This window comes from Cervus canadensis, chromosome 5, assembly GCF_019320065.1.
Source record: "Cervus canadensis isolate Bull #8, Minnesota chromosome 5, ASM1932006v1, whole genome shotgun sequence".
Taxonomy (NCBI): Eukaryota; Metazoa; Chordata; class Mammalia; order Artiodactyla; family Cervidae; genus Cervus; species Cervus canadensis.
Genome location: NC_057390.1, coordinates 28863959 through 28888448, shown reverse-complemented (window position 1 = coordinate 28888448; position 24490 = coordinate 28863959). Strand labels below are relative to the sequence as shown.

The 24490-nt window shown below is 48.4% G+C and overlaps 2 protein-coding genes across 2 annotated transcripts in view; one reads left to right on the top strand and one right to left on the bottom strand.

The window, feature by feature from the left end:
* Positions 1 to 4789: 4789 nt before the first annotated feature.
* Positions 4790 to 5690, bottom strand: LOC122442464 (proline-rich proteoglycan 2-like). Its single transcript, XM_043470339.1, has 2 exons — positions 5059 to 5690; positions 4790 to 4952 (listed from the first exon to the last, which is right to left on the bottom strand). The coding sequence occupies exons 1-2, from the start codon at positions 5688 to 5690 to the stop codon at positions 4790 to 4792; spliced, it is 795 nt and encodes a 264-aa protein (XP_043326274.1).
* KCNK12 (potassium two pore domain channel subfamily K member 12) overlaps positions 5689 to 24490 on the top strand; it is a 52378-nt gene continuing 33576 nt past the window's right edge. The window contains exon 1 of the mRNA XM_043468506.1: positions 5689 to 6079. Coding sequence (XP_043324441.1) covers positions 5689 to 6079 — 391 coding nt within the window. The remainder of the gene's footprint in view (positions 6080 to 24490) is intronic.

Here is a 24490-nt window from a genome sequence, read left to right as displayed (position 1 = left end):
GCTAAAAGGATGAATCCATCAAGAAGTTATAACAACTGTAAATATATGTGCACCGAACAACAAAGTTAGAGATTTCAATACCCACTTTTAATAATGGATAGAACATCTAGATAGTAGATGTTCAGTCTGAAAGTTACTCCCTCCTCCAAATGCCAATTGGAAAGAAAAAAGAGCAAGATCACCCCTGGTGTTGTAAGTGTCTCCGCATCTTTTGTGACATTGCTTTTCTATCACTGTTCAGATGCACTTTACCATGAGTTGTCATCTTGGGCATCAAGGCTGCCCTCCTCTCAGGTCACAAGTCCAGGCTTAACCCTACTCTTCAGATTTCACACAGTACCAGGGAGATAGGCCTATGGAGCATCCAGTACCAGTTACATCTTGTCCCACCAAAGCACTTAGACACTTGTCTGAGCCTAGCCTCTACTCAGATTTCCTACTCCTCAGAAAAATTTCAAGAGTCCTTCCCCTACTTCCCCCTCCTCACCCCATCCCAATCCTGAGCTGTGGTTAGATATTGCCTCCTATCTTTCTTCAACAAGTCTCTGACCTCAGATTCAGGGAAAACTGATTAGACACTTTTTCTTTCCATCCTGAAAGTCCTTGGGTAAAACTGGCTCACTCCTCCTTTGTCACTAACTCTGCAAAACAAGGGGTGAGAAATTTTTGGCCAAATCACACAAACCATAAAAGGCCTTATGAAACCTTAATTAAAGAAAAATGAGAGAAGGGCTTCTGCATTTGTACAAATGAGAAGGCTGCTCAAGTGGCCCTTCACAGGAGATAGGGATGACCAGCTTCTCCAGATTTTCTGCTATATTTCCATATTATATATAATATTATATATATATCCTGTAACACAACTAACTACCAAATGAGTAATGTAGACAAATATTAGAGGAGTTCGAGATCAGGAAGATCAAAGAGGTTTGGAGGTACCCAGAACACTTTTAATTTGCTATTTGGAATGTTGAATTTTTCATCAAAATATTACCCATACAGATTAACTTTTAAGAGAAAGTATTTTGTGACACAAACTCCTTTATTCAAGTTCAACTTCATAATAAATTTTCCCTTTAGCACAGTCATATTGCTTCCAATTTTTCCCATTTTTATTTTATTTTTCCCCCATTTTTAAAGAAATTATCTTTCTTTGGATAAGTTCTTTTCTATTTCCATTTTTTCCAGTAAAGATTTCCTTGATTAGTTGCATTTCTATTTGTTTTTTAACAGTTTTATTGAGATATAATTCACATTACATACAATTCATACATTTAAAATGTACAGTTTGAAGATTTTTAGTATATTCACAGATCTGTGGAATCATTACCACAATCAATTTTAGAATTTTTTTTTTATCATTTTCAAAGGAAATCTCATACACATTAGCAGTCATTCTCATTCTTCTTCAATTCCCCAGACCTATGCAACCACTAAGTAATCATGTCTTTATGGATTTTCCTATTCTGGACATCTCATACAAATAAAATCATACACTATGTCATCTTTTGTGACTGGCCTCTTTCACTTCGAATAATGCTTTTAAGATTCATTCATGTTGTAGCATGAATCAGAACTTTATTCCTTTTTATTGCTGAATATTTCTTTGTATAAATATACCACATTGTACAGCTTCCCTGCTGGCTCAGATGGTAAAGAATCCACCTGCAATGTGGGAGACCTGGGTTCAATCCTTGGGTGGGGAAGATCCCCTAGAGGGGCAAATGGATACCCACTCCATTATTCTGGCCTGGAGAATCCTATGGACAGAGGAGCCTGGAGGGCTACAGTCCATGGGGTCACAAACAGTTGTATGCGACTGAGCCACAACCACACACATTCCACATTGTGCTGATCAGTTCATCAGCTGATGGACATACGGGTTGTTTCCACTTCTGTGAATAATGCTACTATGAGCATCCACACTCAAGTTTTCACGTGAATGTATGTTTTCATTTATTTCGATATATACCTAGGAGTAGAATCATCATTTGATTGCATTTGACCTGACCTAATTTTCCTGATTAACACTCCTTCCATTGTGTTTTCTTTTACAAAGTAAAGTACAGAAAGACACAGGGAGAGACAGGGTGAGAAGACAGAGGATGTATCTGCTCAAGTGTCTTGTCTGAAGTTCCTGAGGACATTCAGAATCAAATGATCTATAGCAATCAATGTGATTGGGTCAAAATATCCCATAAAGAAAAAGTTTTCTGGAAGAACAAAGGTCTACCCTGAGTTGAGCTGCTTACACAAACAGCTGGAGGAGAAGAGAAAGAAGACGGCACTCCAGCAGGGGCCACAGCGTAAGCAAAGCACTGGTGTTTGGGCTGAGTATGGAGCATTTGGGAGATAAGTTGCAAGTAGTAAAAGGTGAGGTTGGGATGATTTGATGGGAATCACATCATCAAGGTCTTTGAAGAGCAGCCACAAGGGTTTAAAGACTAAATTTTTATGGTTTTGAAGGAACCATTGGAGACTGTAGTCTAGGGACATGAGTGACATGATCAGATCAAATGGACTTGATCAGGGTAATGACGGGCAGGTACAGGCAGGATAGACAGAAACATGGACACATTGTGATAGCAAGTCCCCATTTTTTGGAGGCTGTTACAGCAATTCAAGGTTGAGGTTAAAGCTTTGTGGATAGCCAGCTTGAAGCTGGTGACTTACATTGATTCAGTGGGCAAAGGCAGCATTCATCATGGCGCTGGTTCCCCAAAGGACCCAAGTCTATGTCCAGGGAAGTGATCATTTCCCTATTATATAAATCAATTAGGTCATTCAGAGCTGAGATCAATGCCAGGGGTTTGCTACTAATCAAGCTAGAATAACAAGCTGGAGGACAAGGCAGGCCCTCTGCCAAATGGGTAAGGAGAAAGTCCAGAGGCACAGAACACTGCAGCAAAGCGCTCTGTTCCTGCCCTGGGAGTCTGGGCGGAGAAAACCGCCGAGAGATCTGGCAATGTCCTTCAGCTTCATCTGGAGACTCTAGGGCCAACTCCTGGAATGACAGTTCTGGGCCTTCTGTCAGACCTGACCAGTCAAGTGGAATCCAGCCCTGGAGGCCCATGGCTGGGCTGTCCTCCCTACCTGCAGGAGCTTGTAGAGACAGGGATATTATAGGGATGGAGGAACAGGCTAGGGTGATGACACTAGTAGTGAGCCCAGGGGAGGCAAGGCTTGGAGAGAATAATTGAAGTGTATTTTGTCAATAATAACAATAGTCTGCAATGACAATGATTTGTGTTTACATAAGGCTCCCACTGTGCTTCAGAAAAAGAGAGGGCTCTATATTCTCAGTGGATGAGATGCTCTCCCTCACTCAAAGGTTCCCCTGACCCTTTCTGAGAAGACTGTAAAGCTAGCCACAAGCCATCCAGGACCAGTAAGGCTACTTCTGACTCTGTTAGTGGTGGAGCCTCTCCCATTTGTCCCTTCCCTACCACAAAGGAGAGTGCAGTTGGCTCCAGCTAAAAACTGGAGTAGAATTTCTAAGAAGAGCCAAGTCTCTGATGTGTCCTGGTTTGGGAAAAGCAGTATCTCAAGTCCGATGCCTTTCAGCTTCTGGACAGCTCTCTTGTCCCCACCAGCCTCCAGTCTTCCTGTCAGGGCATGGGTCAGAAGCGTTTCCAGGCTTTGAAACGCTCAGTGAATGGTGGAGGCTTGCTCAAGAACCACTTTGAGTTCCTTGACACTTAGGGGACTGACGATGCCACTACTTTGGGTGGAACTTAGCTTGAATATTTTCTATTGTGGAGATCAGACAGCCTGAGATTTGGGGTGGGGGGTTGGTTTTGGATTTCCTCACAGTTCACCCATCTAGGGTATCTAAGCACAGTCCCCATCATTATCTTCATTTTCTGTCATCTGCATCATCTCATCATTATTCAGGGTCCCCCTCTCCTGTGGAAGGGGGACGGACGGACTAGGGGCTGGCTGCCAGAAGAGGACAGTTTTCTGTCTGTTCCAAGGGCATTCCTCGACACAGAACTTAAGAGATCCAGGCAAAGCCGGCCTGCGTCTGGGCGAAGAAGCTCCCGCGGTAGGGCCGAGCCTCGCGTGGTGTTCCCCTGTTGCGGCGGGGCGGAGAGGGCGGAAGATATCCGGCCCCCGACACACACCCTCCCCCTCAGGGCTCAAGAACACAGCCTTCCCACTGCTGGCCTGGGGGAGCCGGTTAGGGAGCTCTCCCTACATCTCTACCCACCCTGCCGCCTCCAGGATCTTAACCAGGGTCCCCCACCACCCTGGGTAGAAGGATCAGAGGGTAGGGGTGACGAATGGAGACCCCGGGTGGGCCTGAACGCTCCCTTCTCCCGAGGCACCTTGGTCCCCTACTCGCGCTTGACTCCTCCCCCGTCTCTATTCCGCAGCGTCCCCGCCCTGCCAGCACTCTGCTTCAGCGACCGCACCTGCCTTAGGGGTCGAGGGGACACACGGGAGGCAGAAAGGGAAAGAGAGGGTTTGGGGAGCGTAGCGCATCAGGGTGACCGGCTGGGCCCGTGCCGCGCGTCCCCGCAGCCCGAGCGCAGCCCGCCCCGCGGCTGCCGCACCGATGCGCTGTCCGCGGTGCTGACGCCGGCCGCCCTCTCGGTAGGCAGGGGGAGGAGACGCCCTCGTTCTCCCGCCGCCCGGAGCCCAGTGACCCCACCCCCGCGCCTAAGTAGGATCCTTTCCCCCGAAGGAACTCTCCGAGACCGGGCGCCGCGGATGGATCCAGGAAGAAGAAGCGAGCGAAAGGGAACTTAAACTTCGGACTGGAGCCCGAGAACCGGGTGTTGGGGAACTAGCGACTTTCGGCCTCCAGCACCTGAGACCGCAGGGCAACGTCAAGTTGAGCAAAGTTTGGCGGCCGCTTGGACATAAGGGAGGGATTCCGGGGCTGAAGCGCAGGGAGGGACTGGACGGTGTTCCCCGGCGCGGTGGTAGCTGCACCGCAGCCCGGACACCTGCTTCGGTGCCCCGCATTGGTGTCACCGGAACGACCGGGAAGGCGTCGCAGGAGCCCAGCTCCCCACCCCTTCTCTCCCGTCCTTACTCCCCAACCCCCAACACCCCGCCCCGGGCGCCGGTGACTCCGCCTCTCCCTGGCGGGCGGCTCTCCGGCTGGAGCTGGAAAGGGAGCGCTTCCCCGGACTCTGCTCGGTTCCAAGGCTCCGAAGCCGACGCCGCCAGCTCAAGCCCGGGGGCGGGAGCTGGACTGCCCACGGAGCCTGCGTCTGGGAGCCGCTTGGCAGGAACGCCTCATGGGACGCCCCCGGGGTCTCTCTCCGAGCCCTGCTGCCCTGTCCCAGTCCTAGGCGCCCGGGCTCTACAGCCCGCCCCGCCCGCAGTCCGCGGCCTGATTGGAGGGGAGTATGAGGCCCGGGGCCCCGCGGACTCCGGCCACAAGGCGGCAGGGGCCTACCTTGAGACCCCCGCGCACGAGGGCGGTGGGTGAGGAGCCGCGGGAGCCGGCCAGGCGTCGGGGCGCGGAGAGGAGCGCCCCAGCTCTGGCCCCCGAAGGGCCGCGGGACCCGTGTGCGGCCTGAGCGCCGAGGAGGAGGCGAAGGCGCCCTGCCGTCCGGGCTGCTCCGCGGCGGCCCCAGTCCCCTGGTCACCATCCTCACGTTTCTGCTCCCGCGGGGGAGATGTCGCGGCCCGGGCCCCGAGCGCCGCCCCGGCCCCGGGGCTGAGCTCCGGACCATGTCCTCCCGCAGCCCCCGGCCCCCGCCCCGCCGCTGCCGCCGCCGCCTGCCGCGCCCCTCCTGCTGTTGCTGCTGCTGCCGCCGCTCACACCTCAACGAGGACACGGGCCGCTTCGTACTGCTGGCGGCGCTCATCGGCCTCTACCTGGTGGCGGGCGCCACCGTCTTCTCGGCACTCGAGAGTCCGGGCGAGGCGGAGGCACGGGCGCGCTGGGGCGCCACGCTGCGCAACTTCAGCGCGGCGCACGGCGTGGCCGAGCCGGAGCTGCGCGCCTTCCTCCGGCACTACGAGGCCGCGCTGGCAGCCGGCGTCCGAGCCGATGCGCTGCGCCCGCGCTGGGACTTCCCCGGCGCCTTCTACTTCGTGGGCACAGTGGTGTCGACCATAGGTGAGCTACGCGCCCGGCGCGCCACTTTCCTCTCCGCGTCTTTCACCTGCTGCCCTTTCCACTGCTCCGGGGCTCGAGCCGCGTCCCTCGGCTTCCTCTTCCCTTCTAATGCCCGAGTGCTTACTTTCATCGCGCCCTCTCCTCCCCGCCAGTCCCTCTCTTCCTGCTTCGTGTCCCTCTTTACTGGCTTTAGGCGCGGGAGGTGGCCTGAAAGGCCCATCACTGGCGCTTACCCAGTGGTGACTGCCCGGCCGAGAGGCCAAACGGGGAGAACCCTTACCCAGGTACTGGGCAGACCGGGGGCCGCCCGCGCTCCAGCGCTTGCCAACTCCGTGACCTAACCTCTTGTGTCTCAGTGTTCGCTTCTGAAAAGGACAGGGGAGAGTATGTATGGGGGGCCTGGGGCTTCCTTCTTATTTCTCACGGCCCCCGGTCCTCGGTTTCCTCATCCAGGTAATCTGGAAAGCCCTTTCTCTCTCCTAGCGTTTTTGTCTCTTTTCCCTCTCTTCTTTCTTTTCCCATGCGTTTTCCCGAGTCCTCTAGACCCTTTACCTTGGAAAAGGTGACCATTTTTCAGACTAATCCCCAGGTCTCCTTCCACCTTTTCCCTACAGTCTGTACCATCCCTTCCCAAAGCAAAAACCCATTAGACTTGGAGAATAGGACTTCAGCTGCTCTTATTCTGGTTTTCTGCCCTTACTATCCACCCTGCAATTTCCCTCCAATTTCTTGACCTCTTTTCTTTGTAACCTTGTTATCTTTTCCAATAAATATTGGCACCAAGGGGTAGCTTGTATGCAGGGGTTAGCTTCTCTATACTTTCCATCATCCCTTCCTCTTATTTGCAGTAAAAACAGCTCATGGTTTTGTAACAGTACAGGAAATGCTGTGTAAATGTTCCTTGAAGCCCTTCCCCCCACTTCTTTTACCCTCCTCTGAGCTTCTTCTATAGAGGTTCAGGAGCCACCACGGCTCCCCACTCCACCCTGTCTCTGTCTCTCTTCTTCTCTTACCCACTTTGTGCATCCCCCCATTTCCGGGTGTCATGTGCGACAGATCTCCTCCCATTACTGTATAGAGTGCAGAATAAATACAAGATTGTTACTTTGGCATGACTCTGTGTCTCATCCACTCCTCCTTTGAGTCCCAGGGTGAAAAAAAGCATTTGGCTGCTCTTGCTTCCAGTCACCCCAAAGCACTATCTGCTGGTGGTAGGTTTGGCAGAGGGGACTGGAGTCACAGGACTGAAAGGTGAAGGATTTCGTAGGCAGCCTTCTCTGGGTGAATTCTGGCCTGGAGTGGTACACCAGCTTAGAGATGGGGTATGGACTAACTGCCCAGTGTAAGCCATTGCAGATGGCTGCTGGAAGGCAGAAAGACTGCATCCATGTGCAGAGCATGAGCAACTAGAGGTGGCTCTCTGAGCGTATATGTACAGTCTACGAAAGGACTTCTTTTCAATGAATTTTCATGTGTCATGTTTGATCTGATGACTTAAAATAGAAAAGGCAAATATGGCCCAAGTCCAAAGCACAAACAAATTGGATTAAAATACCCTGTAAAAGCTATATCATGTTGTTATGGTGATTGAAGATATAAAATGACCCCCTTAAAAAAAATCCCCTTTTAAGAACTGCATCAAGTTGCTATAGCAACTAGTTTTTTTTTTAAGTGCTTTAAAAGTGCTAAAGATGCTTAGTCCTGATGACATCATGTGTTCATAGCTCATTATTGATTTATGTTCTTCCTCTTTTAAACGCACCCATTTGCTTTCACCTAGAGGCACACCTGTGCACATATTGGACAGTCACAGCATTTCTGTCCCGGCGGTGTGCTCTGACTTTGGCTTCCTAATGGGACCCACTGGTTAAGGGAAAAGGTGACAGCAATGTCTCCTTCCCCTGCAGGCCATGAGTCCGTCTAGATGGGGCCTCATTCCAGTGACCTGTGGTCCCTGTGCCTTTCTGATGAGCTCCCTTCTTCATTCATTCACTGCCTTTATTCACTGCCCAGCCATGGCTTCTACAGCTTCTTTTCAGCCCTATGCACAAAATCAAGTCAACATGTTGGCAAATTGTTCCAAGCCTGAGCCTTTAATCTACTGGCAGGATTGGCTGATTTTTAGTCAAGCAGAAAGAAACTATGTTCTCTTTCTTGATTTGTGTTTGGGAATGTAGGCAAGCCTTGTAGGAGGACTATGTTGAAGCTTGTGGCTATGTTACAAATGACCCAGCACATTGTTTCCAAAATCTGCTGCAGGGAGACATTCATCTTGGATAAGAGCTGCATTTAGGGACCAGAATCAGCTGGTGGACAGCTCAGCATTCAACTAGCCCCTTTGCAGAGGTGCCAAGAGAGCCACATAGGTAGCAGGGTCTCTGCCAGTGACCCATCTGCTGTCATGGTCTCAGGCAGTTAGATAAGTTCTGCTGAATCCTGAAGTAGCATGATTTTTATTTCAGTCTTCTTTTGCAAAAATGTACTTGGATGAAATTTAAGTAAAGACCTACATACGTCAGTTTCACTTCTGTTTATATAGTTCCTTTCCCTTAAATGCCCTGAGTCTTCAGAGACAATGATTATCACTACTGGTGCTTTTATGGATTCAGCAGCTCAGGGAGCCAAATCTGAGTCCAAAATGGGCCGTCAGGATTCGGTATCTACCATGTCACCCAGTGAAGAGGAAAATTAGCATGCACTCAGTTTTATTTGAATATCACAGTGTGAATGCTCCATGCAACAATGTGGACGTTTTCTTGTATTGTGTAGACCCAGCTAACAGATTTGTCTAGACCTTAGTGTAGAAAACTCTGCCATCATTTATCCCATAAATATGGTATATTGTCATATAATGTGTATATCAGGCCCTGAGTGCTATATTTTGAAAGGTTAAAGCTTATTCTACAAGGCAAGGGTTGAAGCATATTCCAACAAGGGCAGTTGAATTGCAATGTTCACGGGCACTACATCTTGGCTAGCCTCACTAATGATGATTGGAACAAGGAGGAGTCCTTTGGTCCAGCCCCATGTGGCTCAGAGTGTTAAGGGATGTGTCTCGGGTCACAGTTAATTATGTGTTCAGCTGGGTCCAGAATCCAAGTTATGCTGTGTTTATTCTGCCAGTTTCATTCATATAATTGGTGGGCACATTCTTGTTTGAGGCTGAAGTATTTAATGTGTGTGTGTGTCTGACACCGCAGCAGGGCTGGGCAGACAGACTGGTCTGTTGGTCAGGCCAACAATTAAGTCCAGAGAGAACTTGAAGGATCAGACACATCTTAGAGTTCAGACAGGCTAGAAAGAAGCATCTGGCAAGTCTTAGACAGCTGGGAAGACAAGAGCCAGTACCAAGAAGGTCAGAGACAGGAATGCTAGCAAGTAGGAGACATTTGGGTAAATTCTGGTCCAAGAACAGTAGCCACTTGCTCTCTGCCTTCTTTTGCACTAGTTTGTGTGTGTGTGTGTGTGTGTGTGTGTGGGTGGGTGTGTAGAGGAGGGAAAGAAGGGGCAGGAATGGGCCTCCAGCTAGAGGGAGAGATAGAAGAAAAATTCAGGTGTGGCTGTGTATACTCAGGTTAGATGAAACGTCCTAATGAGGTAGAATATTTGTCCTGACATTTGGCTTGAGCAAGGCCCATATCTGGAGCTAGGTAATCTGCAATTGTGAGACACATGTGTGTCCACACAACACAGACCCAGTGGGAAGATTTACCAGTGATTGTTCAATGGTAGTTGAGGCTGAATAGAAATTCAGTCTGAATAGCTCAAGTAAAATAAAAATCCACTTTGTGGTCTAAATTATTCATATTGATTGCTTACACTGAACTGAAATCCTGGGCAATTATTTCTCCCATTTATGCTCTGTGACATATTCCCAAGGAGATGAAATCAAGTTTGTTTTAATGTAAATGCATCCAGTTATTCATTCCTCCATTTAACAAAATCCTAAGCAAGCAGAACTCACAACCATGCATGTATCGCCTGTGGCATGTTGTTATCTGCATCTCCCATGATAACTTGAACTCCTGAAGATAAAGACAGTAACTGGTGTTCTTTTAGCACTAAACAGTATTCTTGGAGGTAGTCCCTAGGTGAATGATATTCAAACATACAAAGAGTATTAATATGTCATTTCATATCCTAAAGGATGTTTTATTGGTTTACTTTGAAAAGATTAAAAGGAAACTCTCCACTGGGGTTTTAATTATGCAACTGCTGTCAGATTTACACATAGGGAAGAACATATTTAAAAGTCTCTCTCAAATGGCAGCTTGATATAAACAGAAATATTTTTGCTTCCTTTTATTAGGTTTTCTGGCAGCGTATTTTAGCTATAAAGCTAAAACCATGCCGCTCTAGCCGGGATGGTGTAGGTATAAGAGATGTCACTTTTGGCACTGCATAATTTAGCTTGCTACTTTCAGAATTAGGCATACTTAATTATTCAACTGCAAGATTAGTAACAAGTTCTAACTTTTTTCTTCCTTTTTAATATGGAGTTTTTAAAATGTTTTTGTTTCAAAGGAAACTAAGACATTATAAGACCGAAATGTCACTACCACATTTACACTCGGTTTTCTTCTGACATGTATGTAATCCAGCTGGAGCTGTCTCTGATGCTAGGAGTAAAATATATTACCCAGAAGGAGAGGAGCACCTTTATTTGCTTATTTCTCTCATCAGTTTGTTTTTTTTTTTTAATTGGAAGATGATGCTGTGACAACTTTGAAGGACATTTGTGGGGGTGGGGTGGAAATCCATCATTAGATTTGGAACTCCAGATGGACAGCGAGGAAAATGCATTCTAATTCATTGCTCCTTCCTCAGCAACTAGCACTGGACCCAGCACATTGTAAATGGTCAATAATTATGATAACTCATAATACTCTGCCCTCATATAACTGTTTTCATTTTTGCAAGGTCCCTTGCAGTACTTTCTTTTGTAGGAAAATGAAAGGAAACTGATTGACAAGTGCTGAACTGCTTTTGGTCTAACATTTTATAATGTCATCAGTGTTGTTTCCATCCTTCAACATGTCCTTCACACACTCATTTTATTTATTTATTTTTTAGCTGCGTGTGTCTTTGTTGCTGCACGTGGACTTTCTCTAGTTGCAGCAAGCGGGGGCTACTCTTCATTGTGGTTTGCTGGTTCCTCATTGTGGTGGCGTCTCTCCTATTGTGGAGCGCAGGCTGTATAGTTGCATGGGCTTCAGTAGTTACAGTTTGTGGGCTCCAGAGCACAGGCTCAGTAGTTGTGGTGCAGGGGCTTAGTTGCTCTGCAATATGTGGGATCTTCCCAGACCAGAGATCGAACTGGTATCCCTTGCATTGTAAGATGGATTCTTAACCACTGGACCACCAGGGAAGCACCACATACTAATTTTAATGAGTGCCTAATATTCTCTCTAAATGATGTGCTATAATTTACTACCCCCATTGCTGGGTGTCTGGGTGTGGTTCTCAGTTTGGGGAGCTATTTTGAGTAATACCACAGTGATTATCTTTATGCAGATGGCCTTTTCTTCATGCAATATCTCCTTGGGTTGAATTCCCAGCAGTGAAATTGATAGTCAGGAGACACTGCCATTCTTCATGGCTCTTGGGGCCAGTCCCTTTGGAGTGAAGGACTGTCTGATCTCTCCTGAGCTGAGCCTACAGCCTCTACAGAGCCTAGAAGAGACTAGACAGTTACCCAGCAAATTGCTCCATGGAAACAGCCACAGGTCCACTTGGTTTTCTCCAGGATTGCGCTCAGACCCTGGGACTGAGCTGACCCCTGACCAGGGCAGTGGCTTCAGCATCTTCAGCCTCTCTTGCTTTACTGAGGGCCACTTCCTTTGGGGAATTTGGGTGAGTGGAGAAGGGCAGGAAGGAAAACAGGAACAGCTTCCCAGCCATCAAAAACAGAGAGGGAATACCTGGAGCCTCTTCCTTCCCGTCCCCTGCATTCCCGGGGATGTCTGCCACCACTTCAGGGCAAGCCAGCTGACGGAGAGGGTGTGTCCCTTTGATCCTGACTGTGCCCAAGGACCCCAGCCTGGACTGGCCCAGAACTGTGCCACATGGAGCAGATACCTATCTCTAGAATATTCCAGCTGTAAAAATCCTCTAGAACTTTCTCCAAGCATTTATACCTTTTTGTCAACAAAAAAACAGCAAGCCACCTATTACAGAAAGAAGACAGTAGCTGAAGTCTTACAGTGTCTGGACACAAAGGCATTATTTTCCCAGTAACAGATACTGCCGACCAAGAAGGCGGGGCAGCACAGAGCCGTGCTTCTCAATCAAGACAGTATCCGAATTACTAGCTTTGATCATAGTGCGGGTGTCAGTTTCAGGAGGTCTGGGTGGACCCTGAGACTCTGCATTCCTCACTAGCTCCGAGAGATGCCCATATCCTTGGTTCCCAGAGTGCACTGGACACAGCGTGGGTATAAAGCAGCAGCAGTGAGTCAGGGACTGCAGCCTAGACCCGCTCTGCCCCTCACTGGCTGCATGGCTGTAAGCAGGAACGGTCACCAGGCGGGGCCGCAGCGTCTTCATTCCTAAAAGTAGGGAGTGCCGGGGTCACCTGGGTCCCCTCCAGCTCTGATGCTCTCATATCTGGGAAGGTGGCTTGCTCACATCCTCTGGTGCCCTCAGTGCAGGCTAAGCACACCAACTCTGCAGCCTGGGTCCCGGTCCCAGTTCTGCCACTTCCGAGCCGCGCGCTCCTAGTGAGAGGGCATGCCTCTTCTCACCTCAGTTTCCTCCTCTGAAAAGTGAGGATAGCAATGCTCCCTGCCCATGGGCGCCCACAAGGGAAGAAGGAGCTAATCTGTATGTGCAGTGCCTGGCAAGCCCTCAGAAAGCATCAGCCCCTCAGAACAGGGTGAGCCTCATGGGCGAGCCCTGCACTGCCCCCCTGCGCAAAGGGAAGCTGAGCTCAGCCCTGACCCACCGTTCTGCGTCCAGCCCTCTGGGTCTCACCGCCCCTGCCCTGTGGCATCTACCACCCTCTCATGGGCCGCTATCTCGGGGGCGCATTGCTGTCTGATGCTGTTACATAACTGACCTGGGAGGGACCTCTTTAAAATGCATTTTCTTTGGGTCTTCAACTGGAATTTTTAATGCCTCGTGTGTGTGCTGTTTGATCTTTTTAAAGATGATTGGTGAATAACTGAACGAGTGACCGAGTGGTGGTTTAGACTGGTGTCCCCTGCTGTGTCTCTGGTCCTCACCCCTCAAGCAGAGCCCTGGAAAGCCACCCTCTATCCCCCCGCTGCCCACCCTCTGGGTTTGGTGGGCCGGCGCCTCTTGGCATAGCCTGGGCTTAGGGGGAGGTCATGGAGCTGAGACCTGGCCTCCCCACGCTTCTCTGAGGCGGGTCTGGTGTTGGGACTGTGGGGAGAGGCAGTGGTAGGATGGCACGATGGCATCACCCCATTGTGGGGGGAGCCAGGCTGCTGCTACTCCTTTCATCCTGGGGCTCCTCAGCTCCCTCAATGGGTGGAGACAGCATCCCCAGGTCTAGGGCAGGAGAGGCAAGGCTGAAGAGCCTGCCAGAACGTTCCCTCTCCAGACTCCACCCTGCCAGGAGTCAGGGCCTTTGTTCTGGGGAGCCAAAGGGTAACTGGAGCATCTCTGATCTCTTTGATTATTACCACCATCCCCCCCATCCACACGTGTTATGTTTGCCTGTTTACAGTGTTTTTACTTGTGTTTACTCAGGAATCTTTCCCCAAACCCCAGAACAGCAAAGAGAATGCTGTATTCCCATTTCACAGATGATGAAACAGCTCAGAGAGGTTAAGCAACTTGCCTAGGGTTACAGGGCAAAGAAATCAGTGGCAGGATAGAAGATTCAGGAGCCCTGACTGCACAAGAACCTCTCTGTTGCCCCTGAGCCACTCCACAGAGGGAGATGAGTCCCAGCCCAGTCTAGGGTCTGCTGGGTAGTGGGGGCAGAGGAGGTGAGTGTGAGGAGGCTCAGGCACAGTTTGGGGATTCGGATTTGGTTCTGCCATTCTCCTTGTAGCCCCAGTGGCTACGCTGAGCCGAGGGCTGCGGGCTTTCCATCCCACACCACCATGCATCCTTTCTGAGGGAGGCCGCAGGCAGGCAAGAGAGTGTGGATGAGCATGGTACTCCGTGCAGAGCTCACTACAACTCCAGCAGCTGTGTTGATGGGAATGTTCGGGGCCCATTGCACCAAGCTCCTGCCCAGAGAAAGGATCTCATGACCTGAAGGCCCTCAGCCTTGTACTTAGGACAGCAGCAGTGGCCAAGGAGAGGTGGGAACAGAAAAGCAAATAACCCGGAGGTCTGCACTTTAGCACACCAGCCAGGAAAGTCTGGGGACATGACCAGGTCAGGACTATCCAAGGGCATGTCTTAGAGGCAAACCTGCTCAGACATTGAGGGAATGCATGAAACCAAGGACCCGCCAGTGCACCCCTGACTCTAGCCACTCTCAACTTCTGGCCAGCCCCCCTCCACCCACCCTCCCCCACAGCCCCACCCCTGAACTCCAGGCGTGTTCAGGCTCCAGGCCGTTGCTCATACTGTTTTCTCCACCTGGATGGTCTTCCCTTTCTTTCCATCTTTTCACCAAATGAACTTGGTTTTTAAGCTGCAGCTCAGATGAGACCACAAAAGCAAGACCTTCTTGGAGCCCCTCTTACTGCCCCAAGACACGTGGTCACTATCTGTTTCTATGCCAGTTTCCCTGGCAATAATGCCAGCCTCTGTTCAGTGGGGTAAGGTATAGTAAAGTCTGGCACAGGACCTAGAACCCAGTAGGTGTCCTTTCTCCTTCCTCCAGGTCAGGAGCCCTGTCTTAGAAGTGCTTGTCACCGCTAGTTAGTGACAGTAACAGCCATATGGCAGCAGCCATGCAAAGAATGACTACTACGAAGTGGGCACTGTGTCTGGAGATGGAGATAATTAAAAAGCAAAGAGGTAGTTTCTGCAAATCATGGAGCAGAATGCTTGGCACAAAGGCGGCGATTAATCAACGTATGTTGAATGGATGGAATGAATAAATGAGTGTGAGTAACTGAAAACCTTGGACTGCTGGAAATAATAAAAAGAAAGTGGAAAAAGCTGGGCGCAGGCTGGGCTCCAGGAACCTCGCAGCACCTGCCTTTCCCTCCATGCCCGGCGGAGCCAGAGGGGCTGGCCGTGCACTGGCCACTGGTTTAACGATCTCTCAGTGGCTGGCAGGTGTGTAGCAGACAGCCAGCTCACTCTGGCTGGGGCTCCCCTGGCGGACAGTGCTGTCTCCGTGGCTCTCTGAGTCAGCCGGGTCCTTGTCCTACCCTGCCTGGGGCCCGGCAGAATTACTGGAGTGAAACCAAACCAGATGATTCTGAGCCTCAGCCCCAGTGCCCCAGGAGTGGTGGGACAAGTTCAGTTCTGAACAATGAAGCCAGGCTTCTGGTCCCAGCTCTCCCACCAGCCCAGATGGCCCATCTGGCCCTGGCCGTCGCTGCAGCTTCCGGCCACAAGGAAGCCCTGCTGAATTCTGCCTCTCAGCTCAATAGCTCTACCTTCTTCATCACTAGCCCATGACGCACCCCTTAGAAGCCAGATGTTGGCTCATAAATTGAACAGAAATTTTAAGTAACTAAATGCGATTCCACAAATCCAGAAAACCACCTCATCCACATAGCCGAGCACCATCACAATGCCTCTAAAAATACTTGGGAAAGCTTTTATTGGAATGGGGTGTCCCAGCTTTCTGGAAAGTTACAGTTGAGATAAACATAAGCCTCAAATCGCACTCCGCGTGACTTCTCCCTAATCCTTTCCAAATGGCCACGATCTCACCCCCTTGCTGCCAAGTGTTCTGAATTCTGAACGCCTTGTGGTGAGCTGCTCACACCAGGACCTGCCAGAAAAGCTGCAGGGACAGCCCGGGCCAGGGAGGGAAAAGAAAAGACAAAACTGCCCATGCTGAGTGGAACTGCAGGGCCTGACCCTCCCAATACCCGGGAGCCTCTCTCTCCTGTTCTCTGCTCCATCTCCCCGTGCCTGGCACTGGGCTTGGCACATGGGAGGGAGGGGCTCCATGAATACTTGTGGAATGAACATAAATTTGAATAATTGGCCATTTCCAGGATTTTCAACTCTACTTAGACACCAGTCTAACAAAAAAGTAAAATATGAAAATCTCCACTTAATCAGATGATGATTCACTTTGTAAAAGAAAGCTTCAATTTGCAGAGGAATTCACTCTGGTGCTTCTGTAAGTAGCCAGAGACACCAGTGCATTTCAAGTGAGATGCAGCATGCAGCCAGTATGTCAGGAAGCCTGCAGCCACATCAAGTCCCCTTACTGCCATTGCTACACAGACCCCAGATCTCTGAGGCAGCCCAGTCCCTAAAGTCAACGGGTTCTGGTCAAATTCAGTTCAGAGGCGTGGATTTCATTAGCTGATATGAGTGGTGTGCCCTGTTCTGACTGGAGTTGCTCAGATCCGCTGGAGTGGTCCAACCAACAGAGCATATGCACAGCGCATGGAAAGTGCATTATAAAGCTCATTGCTGTGCATTATTCAGCCAGGCAGGCTGGTCCTGTAGGTGCCTCCATGTTAAGAATGAATAAATTTGCATCACCAAGATGCAGATTTCAGTGTAGTGTAGTGATTATGGGCAAGTACTGGGGACCCTGGCCTGCCTTAGGATTCCAGCTCTGTAATTCACTAGTGGGGTTGCCAGGGAACATCTCCTGATCACTTAAGAAGTCCAGCTCACTGCCTTCATCTCCACCCCTGTCCAGTCTCCCAGGCATGACTCATCCAAGACCCCAGCCTCACATTCCTTGACCATCTCATCTATAGAAGTGTTTTCCTCTATCCCCCTCCAGCAAGTCCTCTGTTCCATCCATGTCCAGTGAATAAACTGCACTGCCTTCAAAGCCATGACTAGTGAGCTGCACTGCCTTCAAAGCCCACCTTCTGGTCACCACCTCCCACCTTTCCAGGTCACATCCTCTGTTGCCCCAATATAGTATTCCTTGGACCCCAAACCTGCAGTCTCCTACTCTGATGTTTCCATCATTTTCTTTGGGCCCTCATTCCTTTCTTGACCCAGCTTAGATTCACTCTCTCTGCAAGGACCCTTAGCTTCCTTGCCCCTCTCTCTCCCTGCATTGTGTCCCTATACCTACCCTGGTACCATCAAAATACCAGCTTTCCACCCATTCCTAACCTGTGCCCACGCTGCTCCATGTGACTAGAAAAAATCGTGCAAAGATGCTGACCAGTCCAACTTTAAATTAATGGCCCTGGGGACCAGCCAGACACTCCACCTCGCAGACCCTCCTCCTACGTTCCTACTGTGTCAGTTCACCGCTTATTCCTCTTCTTCCCAGGGAGGCTGACTTCCTAGCCTCCCACACCCCTCACTCTCTGCTCACACTTCATTGAGAAAATAAAAGTAATCAGACAGAGACTCTTTCATCTTTACAACTCCAAATCCATTCATCATGTGGAGCTGCCTCTCCTTTGAAACAGCAGATGGACTGCCCACTTTCAAATGCCTGCCTCACTGGGTCTCATCCTGTCCAGCTTTCTCAAAGACTTTGTTTTTGCCGTTACACACACCATGCACTGTTGGTCTGTCCTCCAGTATGCAAATATGCTGTATTTTCTTCTTAATAGACCCCTCCCTTGACCCTTTGCATCATCCTCCAGCTTCCTCCCCATTTCGCTGCTCCTTTTTACAGGAAAACATCTCAAAAGAGTAGTCAACATCTCTCTTCCTCCACTGAATCCACCCCAAACCAGAGTCCAGCCCCATATTTCCACTGAGTCTGCTCTTGTAAGATCCCCCATGACCTCCTTTCTATAATTCCAGTGATGCCTTCCCTATCTTCATCTTACTCAGCATCTCAGCAACATTTGATACCACCGGCCATCCCTCCTTGAAATCCTCTTTTCTCTTGGTTTGTGAAGCACCACGCGCTCCTTGGTCCTCACTGGCTGCCATCCAGTCTCCTTTGCTGAACCCTCTCCTCTGTGCTTTCTTATTGTTAGAGGGTCCCTTTCTCCCTGGATTCTCTTTCCAGACCTTGTCACTCGACCTGTAGGAGAGGAAAACTTTTTTCTTCTGTCCCCTTAGGTTCTAAACCTGGAGTACTGCAAATTAAACTGATGAAAGAGATGGACATAAGAAAAGGCTTATTATGTATGCATATGGAGGCCTTTATAGAAAAGAATTGAAGACCCAAAGAAAGAGCAATTAAGCCTGGGGCTTATATGCCATTTTAACAAAGCTGTAAATTGTGGAGAAATAATACGGAACAGACAAGGGTTTGGGCTTCTAGGAGCAATAGGTTGTGAGAAGGTAAACATGAGGGGGAAACTTATGGACAGAGGAGCCTGGCAGGCTACAGTTCATGGGCTCATAAAGAATAGGACATGACTGAGTGACTAACACTTTCAAAAAAATTTTTTTTCAATGGAAGGTAAGGGTTATTTTAGTAAGCTTTATTGTGCAGACTCTATCTCTTGCAGTCTTGGGGTGAGAAGTGTCTCTGGTGATTAAAAGTTGTTCTTTCCTGCTGTAGTTGAGAGGAGGGGGGACACCTTCACAAAGGAAAATTTATACCTTACCTTTGGGCTTATAGAGGAAGGGTAGAGAGCTTTTCCTGCATCTGTTGTTTCTCTATTGCCTCTAGCTCAAAATAATCCTTATGCCAACGTTGAACATTTTGGGGTAACATTCTTTGAGCCCTTATAACACTGTTGGCTTTAAACCCTGTCTATCTTCTGATGACTTCTAGATGAATAACCCCAATCTTCCACACTATGCTTCAAGACTGGAGGTCCAACAGCCTAACTGGCGTCTCTGTGTGGAGGCCTAGTATGTATCAAAACTTAAGAAGACCAAAGTAGAACCCTTGATTTCTGCTCTATTCCAGTCTTCTTCATCTCAACATCTCATGCCATCATGAGGAGCTGTCCTTATTCCTTTCTCTCTAATGTTCCATATTCATCATCAGATCGTGTCAGCTCAATCTGCAAAATATGCTCCAATTTTGTTGCAGGAGGGGGGACCCCTTCCAGAGCCCAAGAGTGGACTCTTGTCTGACACTTGGAAATGAATTGTCCAGGGAGATACATGCACTGATGAAGAAAGAGACTTTATTGGAAAGGGGTGCCTGGTTAGAGAGCAGCAGGGTAAGGAGCCCAGGAGAGCTGCTCTGCCATGTGGCCCGGAGTCTCAGGTTCTATGGTGACAGGGTTAGCTTCCGGGTTGTCTCAGGCCACTCATCTTGCCTGTGCCCATATTTGGTCTGACTCAGGGCCCTTCCTGGTGGCACATGCATCCCTCAGCCAGGATGGATTCCAGTGTGAAGGATTCTGGGAAGTTGGCTATCTCCTCCTTCTTTTGGTCCCTCCCAAATTCTGGTTAGTTTTTGACAGCAACACCGTGTTCTTTATTGGGACCTCCTGTTGTGAGACTACTTAGGCAAGTGGTTGTCACTGTGCCTGGTTGATGGTTTTGGTCAACAGTTCCCCACCTCCATCCTCTGTCTCCATGTCCATCACTACTGGGCTACTTTGATCACAATCATTGTATGTTGCTGGGACAACCAAATCAGTCTCCCAACAAATCCTCCAGCTTCCTCCTGCTTTTTGACCTCTTTTCCACACAGCAGCCAAAAAGATCTTTTTTTCTTTTTTGGCTTCATAGTAGTGCGCAGGCTTCTCCAGTTGTGGTGTGCTGAGATCCTCAGCATGTGGGGGATCTTAGTTCCCCGATCAGGGATTGAACCCATGTCCCTTGTGTTGGAAGGCTGATTCTTCACCCCTGGACCATCAGGGAAGTCCACAAAGAGATCTTTAAAAGTATGAATCAGTCAAGTCCTTCCCTTATTTGAAACCTGCCAATGACTTCCCATTGCAGGAAATCTGTCTCTTCATCATGACCCACAAGGCCCTGAGTGACCTGGCCCTGCCTCCTCTGGGCCTCACTGGGTCTGCTCTCCCCTTTGCTCAGCTCACTATGGCCAAACTAGACTTATTAGACCTCACTGCATTTGCATTTGCAGTTTCTGCTGCTTGGAGCCCTGTTCCCTAGATGTCCCCTCGGCATAGCTGACTTTTCAACGACATTGATACCTCGACATCTAAAATGAAAATGGCACCCCTGAGGAGCCTTCTCTAACCACCTGACTACAAGAGTGTTGCCCACTCACCCCCAGCTGCTGTTCATCACACTGCTGTCTTTTTAGAGTATGTACCACTTTCCTAAGTCATCCACTTCCTGTATTTACTTGTTTATTGCATGGCCTCTGGCCACTCCCTGCTGTATGAGAACAAAGGTCTTGTCTCATCTACTGTTATATTCTCGGCACACAGCACAGCAACTGGTGTTTGTTAAACAAATGAACAAACTTCTAAAGCATCTGTTTTAGCATCTACGAAAGGGGAATAAAACAGTGTCTGTCTCACATGGTTGTTGGGAGACTTATATGAGACCATGAAGATCAGTGCTTCATCTGGCCATGGCATTTAATAAACACTTTAATATGAGTTAGTGTTTTTCTTGGTGATTTGGCTGATATCACACAGTGAGTGGCAAAGCTGAACCCCAGATCCTTTGCTCATTCCGGTATGTCTAATGCCACCTCTCAGGGTAGGCCTGGGGGAGCAGTGTGCGGGAGGTCAGGACCGGCCTGCCTTAGGCATGTTGAGGATCGGCAACTGGTAAAACTGCTCCTTAGGTTTAGGTCTTATCAGAGGTCATATTGAAAGCTGGGCAGAAATGCCTTAGATTTGGCGTGAGGAGCATTAAGAGGCCAATACACGTTCTTGAGCAGGAGTATAATGTGATGATGAGTGTTTGAGAAGAACATTCTGGCTGATTAGTCACTATATAGTTATGCCATTAAATCAGGCAATCTTGTTAGTCTAAATTGTCGGTCTCTAAATGGCCTGGAAACAACCAGATAATTGTGAAGTCCCTTGTTTTGGGTGTTCACTTTGAACATTTAAATCAGCCCACTACCAGCTGTCCCATTCAGTTTATTGGGAGCTTATGTGTCTCTAAGGTGGCAAATCCTTGATTTTGTAATATTCATCTCTGAACTGCTATGTGATTCCAAACTCATTCAGAGGGATTGCCAATGTGTATTATTTCTTCATGAGCTCTAAGTGGCTCATGATATATGATAGCTCTTGTTTTACAGCCACTGGTGTATGCACTGTGGACAGAGAGCAGAATTTGGCACATCCAACTTAGCAGCTGTGCACAAATCTTTCTCACAATGACATCTCTCTTGTGTGGTCGTGGGAAGGACCCACATAATTGGCCATATAACAGGTCAGTAAGTGTTGTTCATCTGTTAATGTGGCAGACCAGGATGCTAAATACTTGTGTGCAGAGTGATTTGAATGGAGGGGGACAGCGATAAGGGCTGAGGATCCTGTGGCCTTTGGAAAGGAGAAGAGGAAGCGTGAGAGATATGAGAGATGGTCTCAGGAGCCAAATGGCAGGGTCTAGTAACTGGCATTCAACATGACTCAATATGACCCTTACTAATCTTGGTTCTCATCCTCGGTTCTTCCTTAATTTCTTGACATCAAAGTCACACATGAAGATCTAAGGAAAGGGGCTAACTACGGGCTTGGGGATCTCTGTGATGAATCCGGAGATTTGTGTGCATGTCTAATAATGGGAGGAAGGGAGTTGAGGATGCTGCAACTGTACAGAAGGCAGAGAGTGAAGTCAGGCTGAGTCTGGATGAGAAAGCCCCTCCTCCAAAGCAGAATTCAGCAGGGCAGCCCTCCCCACCCCCAACCACTGCTCAGAGACTGCTGAGGGCAGCTTCTGTGCCCAGCAGGTGAGAAAGGCACGGAGGGAGGATGGCCTGAATGCAAAGGAAGTTGGTGTGTAGCAATGACCTTAATTCATGACATCTTTGTCAGAATCACCTTCACCTTCTTCTAAATCCTTGGTTTATATCTTTTTAAATGTTTTTCCATAAAATTTCTTCTTCTTTTATAGCTGTTTACAGCTGAAGGGCACTCTAACTTCAACTCGGAGCTGAGTACTCTGATTAATTCTGTCCTAGCTCCTGACCCTCTCCTCTCCCCAGGGCTGAGGAAGAGGAAAGAGCTGATGCAGACCCTGCAGAGAGGGGCCCAGTTCTCAGTATAACGTGATCGAATGAGCCAGCATCTGCACGGCCCTGGCTGTTCTCCCTTGTAATTTTCCTAGTGTTTCCAACCCCCGAGGGGTGCCACTGAAGTGGCACACATGTCATTTAGAGCTCCTCCCAGCCCTTCTGAGCTATGCACAGGGAAGCCTGTGGTTAGAGTTGAACTTTCAACCAATGACCTGTCTTACCCAGAACTGGCACCAAAATGTTTTTATGTATCAAGGAGTCCAGAACAAACTTGAGGTAGAGACGCATACACGTGTGTTACTGATTTCACATTCTGTGTACATCAGTGAGTAAGCAAACAAAGTCCCCGCTGTGTGGAGCTAACATTCTAGTTGGAGGAGGCAGTCAGTCAACAAATAAGTAAAAGGCAGACAGTGATAAATGCTATTAAAAGAATAAGGTAACAGAATGAAGAGTGATGGGAGTGGGGGTGCTTTTTTGCATAGGGTAATCTAAAAGGGTCTCTGATGACATGACCCTTGAGGAAAGACATGGAGTGAAGCAAGGGAGCAAGCCATGTGGCTACTTGGAGGAAGATTATTCCAGCAAGTGTCAAGGTCCTTAAGTAGGAGTTTGCATGGTTTGTTGGAGAAGCAGCAAGGAAACCAGTGAGCCTGGAGGACTGTTTGAAGAAGGGTCAAGTGGGAGAATGTTAGAATGTGAACTCAGAGCAAAGTGTATGTGTGTTAGTCACTCAGTTGTATCCAACTCTTTGTGATCCCATGGACTGTAGTCCACTAGGCTCCTCTGTCCATGGAATTCTCCAGCCAAGAATACTGAAGTAGGTTGCCATTTCTTTCTCCAGGGGATCTTCCCGACCCAGGGATTGAACCTGGGTCTCCTGCACTGCAGGCAGACTCTTTACCATCTGAGCCAATAGCCAAGGACTAAACCATGCAGGGTCTATGGTCCATGGCAAGGCCTTGAGATTTTACTCTAAGTAAAATGAGAGCCTTTAGAGGGTTGTGAGAAGAGGAGTGCAATGAGTTTATAGGCATAGGGGACCAAATGTAGAAGCATGGAAACTAGTTAGGAGGCTTTTGAAGTATTCCAGAGATGATGGTGACTTGGATAAGAGTGTGATGGGCAGTGTCAGAGAAAATGATTAGATCTTTCAGAAGAGATATATTCACTAAGTAAGAAATCTATACTTATTTTCTTGGGCTCCAAAATCACTGTGGATAGTAACTGCAGCCATGAAATTAAAAGATGCTTGCTCCTTGGAAGAAAAGCTATGACAAACCTAGACAGTGTATTAAAAAGCAAAGACATTACTTTGCTGACAAAGGTTCGTATAGTCAAAGCTGTGGTTTTTTTCAGTAGTCATATATGGATGCATGTCATGTATGGATCACACACTAGCAAAGTAATGCTCAAAATTCTCCAAGCCAGGCTTCAACAGTACATGAACTGTGAACTTCCAGATGTTCAAGCTTGATTTAAAAAGCAGAGGAACCAGAGATCAAATTGCCAACATCTGTTGGATCATTGATAAAGCAAGAGAGTTCCAGAAAAACATCTACTTCTGCTTTATAGACTATGCCAAAGCCTTTGACTGTGTGGATCACAACAAACTGGAAAATTCTTCAAGAGATGGAAATAACAGACCACCTTACCTGCCTCCTGAGAAATCTGTGTGCAGGTCAAGAAGCAACAGTTAGAACTGGACATGGAACAATGGACTGGTTCCAAATTGGGAAAGGAGTACCTCAAGGCTGTATATTGTCACCCTGCTTATTTAACTTACATGCAAAGTACATCATGCAAAATGCCGGGTTGGAAGAAGCACAAGCTGGATTCAAGATTGCTGAGAGAAATATCAATAACCTCAGATATGCAGATGACACCACCCTTATGGCAGAAAGTGAAGAAGAACTGAAGAGCCTCTTGATGAAGGTGAAAGATGAGAGTGAAAAACTTGGCTTAAAACTCAACATTCAGAAAACTAAGATCATGGCATCTGGTCCCATCACTTCATGGCAAATAGATGGGGAACAGTGGAAACAGTGAGAGACTTTATTTTCTTGGGCTCCAGAATCACTGCAGATGGTGACTGCAGCCATGAAATTAAAAGACACTTGCTCCTTGGAAGAAAAGCTATGACCAACCTAGACAGCATATTAAAAAGCAGAGATATTACTTTGCCAACAAAGGTCCATCCAGTCAAAGCTATGGTTTTTTCAGTAGTCATGTATGGATGTGAGAGTTGGACTATAAAGGAAGCTGAGCACTGAAGAATTGATGCTTTT

Bases quoted from the DNA above. Each gene is read 5' to 3' on its own strand.
- LOC122442464 (XM_043470339.1), bottom strand. From the start codon at position 5,690: ATGGTCCGGAGCTCAGCCCCGGGGCCGGGGCGGCGCTCGGGGCCCGGG. The intron at 4,953-5,058 runs GTGTTGGGGGTT...GCACCGAAGCAG, and splicing joins TCACCGGCGCCCGGGGCGGG to GTGTCCGGGCTGCGGTGCAG.